This window comes from Panthera onca, chromosome D3 (genome assembly GCF_046562875.1).
Source record: "Panthera onca isolate mPanOnc1 chromosome D3, mPanOnc1 haplotype 2, whole genome shotgun sequence".
Classification (NCBI taxonomy): domain Eukaryota; kingdom Metazoa; phylum Chordata; class Mammalia; order Carnivora; family Felidae; genus Panthera; species Panthera onca.
In genome coordinates this window covers 84590105-84599706 of record NC_138350.1, presented here as the reverse complement: position 1 = coordinate 84599706, position 9602 = coordinate 84590105, and the positions used below count along the sequence as shown (strand labels likewise).

The 9602-nt window shown below is 34.2% G+C and overlaps 1 protein-coding gene across 1 annotated transcript in view; it reads right to left on the bottom strand.

Annotated features, from left to right (window-relative positions):
* Positions 1–4383: 4383 nt before the first annotated feature.
* The window catches only part of CCDC102B (coiled-coil domain containing 102B), a 189670-nt gene continuing 184451 nt past the window's right edge, over positions 4384–9602 (bottom strand). The window contains 3 exon segments of the mRNA XM_078435158.2: positions 4384–5751; positions 5753–6009; positions 9314–9523. Coding sequence (XP_078291284.2) covers positions 5709–5751; positions 5753–6009; positions 9314–9523 — 510 coding nt within the window. The 3' untranslated portion in view covers positions 4384–5708.

The window sequence follows — 9602 nt, the reverse complement described above, 5'->3', positions numbered from 1 at the left end:
TAAGAGATTTTGGCTGAATCTATCAACATTTTATTTTTATTTATTGTTTTGCTGTTAAAACAATTTTTTAAAGTGTTTATTAAAATTCCACCTAGATAACCTACAATGTAATTAGTTTCAGGTGTATAATATAGTGATTCAACATTTCCGTCCAGCACCCAGTGCTCGTCACAATTGCACTCCTTGATCCCCATCATCAACTTAACTGGTCCTCCCACCCACCTCCCTTCTGTTAACCATCAGTTTGTTCTCTGTAGTTAACAGTCTGTTTCTTGGTTTTCCTCTCTTTTTTCCCATTTGCTCATTTGTTTTGTTTCTTAAATTACACATATGAGTGAAATCATATGGTATTTGTCTTTCTCTGACGGATTTATTGCATTTAGCATAATGCTCCCTACCTCCATCCATGTCATTGCAAATGGCAAGATTTTATTCTTTTTTAAATGTTTATTTATTTATTTTGAGAGAGAGCGAGCACATGCATGAGAGCAGGGAAGGGGCAGAGAGAGAGAGAGGGGGAGAGAGAATCCCAAGCAAGCTCCATGCTGTCACCGCAGAACCCCATGTGGGACTCGATTCCACAAACAATGAGATCATGATCTGAGCTGAAATCCAGAGTTGGATACTTAACCAGCCAGGCCACCCAAGTGCCCGAAAATTTCATTCCTTTTGGTGGCTGAGTAATATCCCATTGTGTGTGTGTGTGTGTGTGTGTGTGTGTGTGTGTGTCTACAGCACATCTTCCTTATCCATTCATCAGTGGACACCTAATTACTCTTTAAAAAATATATACATTTCTACTTGTCAAGTTGCATGCCTATTAATTCAGAATTTTTATTCTCAGAAAGCACCCTATCTGGTACAGTAGGACCATGATTCAATTGTTCAAGAAACATTGATTTAGGAGACAAGAACATCTAGTTTACTTTTAAATTCCTTCTCTCCACCATGTGAATTTAACTGAACATACATGGCATAACATGATTTCAGAATGCTAGAAAAGGAGCTGAATGTGAAATATGAATGTAATTTGCAATTATTCTTTCTTGACTTTGTATTCACTTTACACTAAAATAGAACCACCTTTACACACACACACACACACACACACACACACACACACACACACAGAAGGAAGTATGTAATGGAGAATTAAAGTTGGTTAAAAAGCAAAGAGATGATTTTTGTTAGTTACTGATATACTGATGCTTCCTGTCTTCTGTTTTCCTAGAATTTAAAGAGAATTAGAAAGGCTGCCAAATGCTGTGGGAATTTAAATACCATTAAATTAAGCACAATAAAATGATAGGGAAACACAAAGTGATGGGCAGTGGAAGAGAAATAAGAAATGAAAATTCTCTCAATTATGTCAACAAACATATTAAATTTAACTGTGTGAATTAAAAAGAAATAAATCCAGCAAGTGGAAAGAGTACACTAAGCTGGATCAGGAGCCAACAGCTATTTTTGTGAAAATAAACTGAAATTCTAAAGAAATATTACATTATCCTCATGAACCCAAATTAGTGCTTTATTTAAACCTAGTAGCTAAATTTTGGAAAACAGAAGACAATGGAATTTTGGTGCTGGAAGAATCTCAGCTAGAATCTCCAAATTCTTTTCTTAAAAATGAGGAAACTAAAGCACAAGGAGGATTATTTGGTCAAAATATTGAGTATGAACCAGGATAAGAATTTATTCTTTCTAAACACTGGTCCTAGTTTCCTGTTATGGACGTACTGAATCACACATTTAGCAGTTACCACTTTCATTGGATAATAATGTGGATGATCTTTGGAGTCTTTGTTTTAAAGGCACTAATTCATTCATGAGGACTCTGCTCTCAGACCTACTCACCTTGCCAAAGCGACACCCCCAAATATTATCACATTTGCAATAAAGTTTCAGCATATGAACTTTGGAGGGACACAAATATTTAGTAGATCTCAATATTCCCAAAAGTCAGCTACAGATTCAGTGGAGAGCCTACCAAAAACCCAACTGCATTTTTTGCAGAAATGGAAAAGCTGATCTTCAAATTCATACGGAATTTTAATTGGCTCGAAATAAATAAAATTATATTGAAAAAGAAGAACAAAGCTGGGGGAGCATATGTCTCGATTTCAAAATTTACTACAAAGATACAGCAATCAAAAGAATGTGGTACTGGCATAATGGTAAGTACGTAAACTAACGGAATGAAATCGAGCCTCCAGAAGTAAGTCCATAGCTCTATAAACTACTGATTTGCAACAAAGGTGCGAGCACCATTCACTAGGAGACAAAAAGTCTCTTCAATAAATAGTGTGGGAGCAACTGATTCATGTGCCAAATTATGCAGTTGGATTCCTATCTTATACTATATATATAAATTAACTGAAAACAGGTAAAACTATGAAAGTCTTTTTTTATTCTTCAGTTTTTTATTTTATTGTTTTTTACTTTTAACTGTCTTAAAAATTTATAAATATAATTTATTGTCACTTTCTTACACCATACACAAAAATAAAAGTCTTAGAAGAAAACATAGGGGCTAAATCTTCATGCCTTGGATTTAGCAATGGATTCTTAGAAATGAAACTTTAAAAGCACAAACAGCAAAAGAAAACTAGATGCATTGGATTTTATCAAAATTAAAAACTTCGTACATCAGAAGACATTCCCAAGAAAGTGAAAAGACAACCTAAATGGTACAAAGTGTTGGGAAATCATATATCTGATAAGGGTTTAATATCCAGAATACATAGAGAACTCTTACAACTCAGCAACAGAAAGGGAAACAACCTTATGTTTAAAGAAGGGGACGGTGGGGGGGAGAGGCAAAGAATTTGAACAGACATTTCTCCAAAAAGGATACAGAAGCACATAGAAAGATTTTTAACATCATTAATCGTGACGGAAATGCAAAGCAAAACCACCATAAGATACCACACTACACAGCCATTTGCATGAGTGTAATTTTAAAAAGACAAAACCAAAACCAATGTTTCTGAGGTTACGGAGAGCTCGGAACTCTCATACACTGTGACAGGAATGTCATGGCTAAGCCACTGTGGGGAGCTGATTCCTCCAAGCATTAAATACGGAACTACCATATGACCCTGAAATTCTACTCCTGGATACATGCCTAAAATAATTGACAACAGGTACTCAAATAAATGGATGTACACACATGTTTATAATAACATTGTTCAAAAGAGCCAAATGATGAAAACAACCCAGGTGTCCATCAGCACATAAATGGATGAACAAATTGTTGTATTTCCATGGAATCAAATACTATGCGACCAAAAAGGAGAATGAAGAACTGATGTACACACGAACCTTGAAATCTTATGTATGTTAAAGAAGCCAGACACAAAATGTTACATGTTGTATGATCCCATGAAATATCCAGATGGGTAAATCCATAGAAACAGAACGCAGACTTGCTGTTGCCAGAAGATTTGGGGAGAGGGGAAAAGGAGTTGCTAATGCTTACTGGGTTTCCCCTGAGGATGGTGAAAATGTGTTGGAATCAGTTACAGGTGGTAGGTGTACAATATTGTGAATGCATTAAATGCCACTAAGTTATTCACGTCAAAATGGCTAATTTTATGGAGGTGCCTGGGTGACTCAGTTAGTTAAGCGTCTGACCCTTGATCTCACTCAGCTCAGTTCTTGATCCCAGGGTCATGAGTTAAAAAAAAAAAAAAAAAAGAGAATTTTATGTAACATAACTTCACTTTGAGAAAAAGGAAAAGAAAAAAAGAACAAAATAGTGAGTGTCTCAGGCCTACAGGTTTGTCCCCTCAACTTGTAGTTTTATTTTTTTATTTGGATTTTAGCTTTAGTTTTAAGGAAATATTATAAACATAGTGTTTTTTTCATTTTAAATAAGAAGCTAAATATTATTTCCTATCACTGCTTTAAATCAAGCTAATATAAATCAACTGATAACAGCTATGTGAAATGCCAATCATTTTGTAATAATATAGTGGATTATTAGTAGTATGCTAGGCATATCAACAGAAAATGATATAATTTCATATCTGAATGTCACAATTTATATTATAAAATTTCATGAAGTTCTAAATCTAGAAAATATAAGTGACCTAAAGTGTCAAAATTTACATCTTGGTTTTAATTGGCTGTGGGGTAAAATATCATTGATCTGGTATACATGAAGCAAATTTTAAAGGATATTATAAGCCTGCAACAATCTTATAGACCTCATTGCCCTCTAACACAGAATAAAAAAGAGAGTATAAGAATTAAAGATAAATCAAAATATACAATGGAATTTAATGGAGATGGAACATAAGTTTATTTATTTATTCATTTGCCACACCTTTATCAAGTTGTGGCAAACACTAGGATGGGTTGGGATTTACTATTCATAATTTTAATTTAATAATCTATGACAGCATTTGTTTTTTTATAAGAAAAAGTGAAACCCCACCCAGTTTTAATATATTCCTAGAAATAATGTTTCATATGTACAAAATCTTATTTGTGTATCTTTTCTCCAGTGAATAATCACAAAACAACGAAAAATAAAACTTTTACTTTTGAGTTTATTTATAAAAATCAATTCATTGTCTGCATTTACATGTGCGTTTGAATGCATGAATGCATGTGAGTATTTCAGGGTGAGTGAGGGCAGTCATTATATTAGAGAAAATGCCACCCTCTTTTGTAGTATATTGATTTATTTTAATTCAGTGTGAAATTTCACTAGATACCTCTTTATGACATTAACAAATGGTACTTAAGCGTCTGTCTCTGATAACTTCAGAAATTCTTGGAGAAAAGAACATTGTTCTGGTCAACCCACACAATCTAATTCACTTTTGCTAAAATGTATACAAAATCACAGATGTGTTTCTAAGTTTTATGAAATCACTGAATTATCAATTCATGAAAGACACTCATGTGTAGATCAGTGTTTTGCTACAACTAAGACATTCTTCAAAATGAATTATTTTCATTTTTATATACCAAAATATATTTCACATACGAAAGGGTTAAAATTTTCCATATCTCTAAAGTCTCTACAGTAATATAAATTTTCACTAATCACTGTATTAAAAATTAAAATTTCTAGTGTACCACAGAAAGCAAAGCTATGTAAGAATGGGTAAAGAAAAAGGTGAAATAACCCTGTCTAATAACATCAAATTATGTTATTTTATATTTAAAATTATTATTTTACAACAGCATAAGAACAGATATATTTATTCTTAAATTATTCAATAATTGTATGAGCAATGAAGGTTTTAAAAGACAAATAATGAGTGAAGAAGTTAACAAAGCCATAGGTTTGTCTGATAAACCTCTGAGTGAAAATAAAACATTTCTGAGGATAAAGTTACTAAGCAAAATAATGTCATTCCTATTCAAGAAATGGACACTGTCAGTAATGTAAATTCATTAGGAATTGACTTTGATGGCCTTTCTACTCTTAGATTAATTCATCATTTTCCTGAGACACATCAATTACCACTCTGTCACATTAGCTTTCTGAAAATGACCCACCGTGTGACCTGAAGGAAGAGTCAGTTGCCAGAATGATTTAAGAAAACAAGCCTCCAAAAAGCTCCACAAAAGGCATGTTGACTAGTTCATGGGGCTTTACCCCATAGAATACTGACCACTTTTTCCAATAACTTTTCACTTCAAAACGTGTTATTTGGAATGGAGAATACAAACACTGCATATCTACAGAATCAAGGCTTTCCAAGTACAAAACTCCCTGTCACTGAATAAAGTAGGTAAAGCAAACGAGCATTTAAAGGTATCATTTTTAGAAAAATCGTTGGGAATTACAACTCTACTTTTCTCCATTACAGCAAAATCAGGACATATTTTGATAAATATTAGCCTATATGTGTTTGCTCCCATTTTGGTTATTCTGTTATGTCCTCTCACTTTATAGTTGGCACAAATTCCACTTTTCCCTTCTTTTTCCCTCATTTGTCTTCTCTTGTCCTCTCTTCTCTCCTGTCCTCTCTGTCCTCCTAAAAGTTCCTGGAAACGAACAAAGGGAGGAAGAGAGGTGGAAATAAAAGCTCAAAAAGAGATTAGATTTGGTGAAGTCCTTCAAGTTTTTCTTTTTCTTTTCCCCAAGCCCTGAAGATGTTATTTTCTTAACCTCACGATTTATGGGTTGTCTTGAAACTTACTTCTCTCTGTGTCTCTTGTAGGCATGGTCCCATCTCTCATATATCATATTGATTAGTAATTTTGCAATGTATTCATTAAAAATTCAGGTGTGCTGCTGTTTTTGTTTTTTAATTGTAAAAAAATGATGCACACATAGCCTTAACATAGGACATGAAAACAACCACAATATGGACATTCATGTGATGAGATCATCTGTGTTAAGGAGAATCTTTGTCTTTAAATTAACAGTGCAATTTAAAATTAAAAGATGTTTTCTTTAAAAATCTATTCCCTGTAATACTGAAGCCGAAATATGCAAAAATGTATGCAAAATATAGCACTCTATATATTTCAAATATATATGCAAAATTCTTCCCCTCTTGTATAATAAGGATTTATATAAAAAAATCATCAAACAATGAGAATGTTACAGTTCAAGAAATTAACACAATTTATCGATATGGAGATTTCCATGAATACCAGGTAGTTTGTGTCTGTCACAGACATTTGTTAAATGCAATAGATATAAATATATTGTAGTAAGAGAACTTACACCTCTTTTAGAGACTGATAACTGAGTGGTTACTGTTTTATCACTTACATGCCAACACTTATTTCCACTATCTCCCTCATATACAGTATTTATATCCACATAGATATATGTTACTTCTATACGATAATTATATACGTATATACACATGATACTCCTATATGGAACTTACATGCATAGTTAGGTTTATTAAAATAATATTAAAATTACAATTTAGTTTCATGTTATAATAAAATCTGCACTATTCTCTGGACTTAGGCATGTTCTATATGCAGCTTTGATCCGTTTGGCATTTGGGGACACAATCTTGATCCCAGTGGGGATCTCTGTGGCACCAAGGATTTTGACCTACAGCTGTTCTATGATAATTATTTTGGTTCATGTAGGGAGTCTGAATTCTTAAGGAAGAGTAAGAATCACCAGCACCTCTTCCTGGTTGTCAAGATAATATATACTTGAGGAATAGTTTTCTGATGGATGAACACACCCACTGGGTTGGTTAGGCCTTTCAGAATCTTCTCAGTTTCCAAGTTGTGTTTAGTTCTAAGTGAAGAACTGCACTTGTCTCAAAGACCCCAGGGACGGACTCTGTGCCCTGTTGACAGGACATGCCGATTGGTATATACCAATCATATATACCAATATATATACCAATGGTATATACCAATGCCAGTTCCAAACAGCCCCAATCAACTCTCGTATTTCCTAACTGACATACTTTATGTTATAACATTTTGAGGTAACCACATAGGAATCAAAATGAAATAGGATTAATTACTTCGCCTGTATTCCCATTCTACTTTATTCTTAGCAATCAACATGATGTCCTATTGATAATGATTTATGTATTTATATAGACTTTAAGCCCATTCTGGGCAGGGATAATGATTCGTTCATCTTCACATCACCCACAGAGTATAATATAAACGCTTGTTAGTTCAGGTGAGTCAAACATACCCAGGTATTTTGATGATCAAACTTGTTTCATAATTGAAGTAATTCTGTGTTTCCACAAGTAGAAACACATAAAAACATCTCTACAGATGTTATGTATATCGGAACCACTATTAAGGCTGGTTTCATACAACATTTTGCTGTAACAAAATGGATATTTGCACTTGCAAGTCACAAAACACTAATGCAATTTAATCTTGTATTTGCAATTAATCTCTAGAATCACAAGAAATAAGGAAAGGTGAAATGGAATTCAACTTTTCTGGCCATCTTTAGCTTGTAGAGCTCATATGAGTATGAACTACTTATATAACTAAAAGATATGAGCTTATCAAACTCACTTTTAATTCACTGGTAAAGAAACGGAATGAAAAGACAGAAGAGTGCATTAAGATACTATATGTACTAGGGGCACCTGGGTGGCTCAGTCCATTAAGCGTCCGACTTCGGCTCAGGTCATGATCTCGCGGTTTGTGAGTTCGAGCCCTGGGTTGGGCTCTGTGCTAACAGCTCAGAGCCTGGAGTCTGCTTCGGATTCTGTGTCTCCCTCTCTCTCTGCCCCTCCCCTGCTCATGCTCTGTCTTTCTCTGTCTCAAAAATAAATAAAACATTAACAATTTTTTTAAATAAAAAAAGATACTATATGTACTTTAGTGGAAGAAATAGAAACAAGATGTAAATGTTTTGCAGCATGTTGACACTAAAACACACAAATTGCAACTGCCATTAAGAGATTATTTTTAAAATCTAAAAACAATTTATTTTAAAGCAATCCCATTTATAGCAGTAATTATGTCTACTGACTTTAGGATAAAATAATTCCAAGACAACCTAAATTTCTCAAAGCCAGATTTTGAATTTAAATCTAGTTTTAACATTTATGTTATAGGCTACAAAAGCTATTTGAAACATGATGCATTGTATTGACTCAAAAACAATTTTTCTGAGACTAAAAAAGAACCAGAGAAGAGTAAACGGAATTGAAACTAAATTGAAACGTTTATGCAGATCCTTACTAAAGTTACTGACAAATGCCTATTACACAGTTGTTCAAACTAAGGGAGAAACAGACTTACTTAAAAATAAGATCAATTGCTTGAAAAACACTGGGGCAAAACTGTAAAAGGAAATGAAAAATACAAAGGTCCATCCTTTCATTTTCTCTTCCTTTTAGAAAAGCTTGAAAGTGTTGGATTTGTCACAGTTGTAACATTTTCTTTTTTTAATATTTTATTTATTTTTTATTTTTTTTAATGTTTATTCATTTTTTTGAGAGACAGAGAGAGAGACAGAGCAAGAGTGGAGGAGGGACAGAGAGAGAGGGAGACACAGAATCCAAAGCAAGCTGCAGGCTCTGAACTGACAGCACAGAGCCTGATGCGGGGGTCGAACTCACAAACCGTGAGATCATGACCTGAGCCGAAGTCAGACGCTTAATTGACTGAGCCACCCAGGCACCCTAACAGTGTAACATTTTCATACAAAATCTGTTACACTGTTTCCATATGCATGAACAACATTATTCTACTTGAGAAAAAGAGCAAGCATTAGATGTTAAATAGTACAAAGGAAATATTCAGACTTGGAGGTGGGTAAAAGTTAAGGCAGCGTGAGGGAGGCAACTTACAGTGAGTGAGAACATTTGCTTCCAAGAAACCCCGATACCTTGATTTTTTCCTGCAGTTCAATTTGTGAGGTCTTGAAGTCAGGACCTGGAGAGTTTGCACTTAATACATTTCTCCTCTCCAGAAGCTCTTCCATTTCTTCCACTTGGGCCTTTAGCCTTCTATTTTCTCTTTCCAGTCCTTGTTTTTCTGTTTCAAGTATTTCCCTCTTGTCCCGCTCCAAGATATTTTCAGCTTGCAATCTCTCTAGCTAAATACAGAAAACACAAAGAAGCAACATGTAGCATTTGTAATTATCAAAAGGCAAGGCACCCAGCAAACAAGCTCCC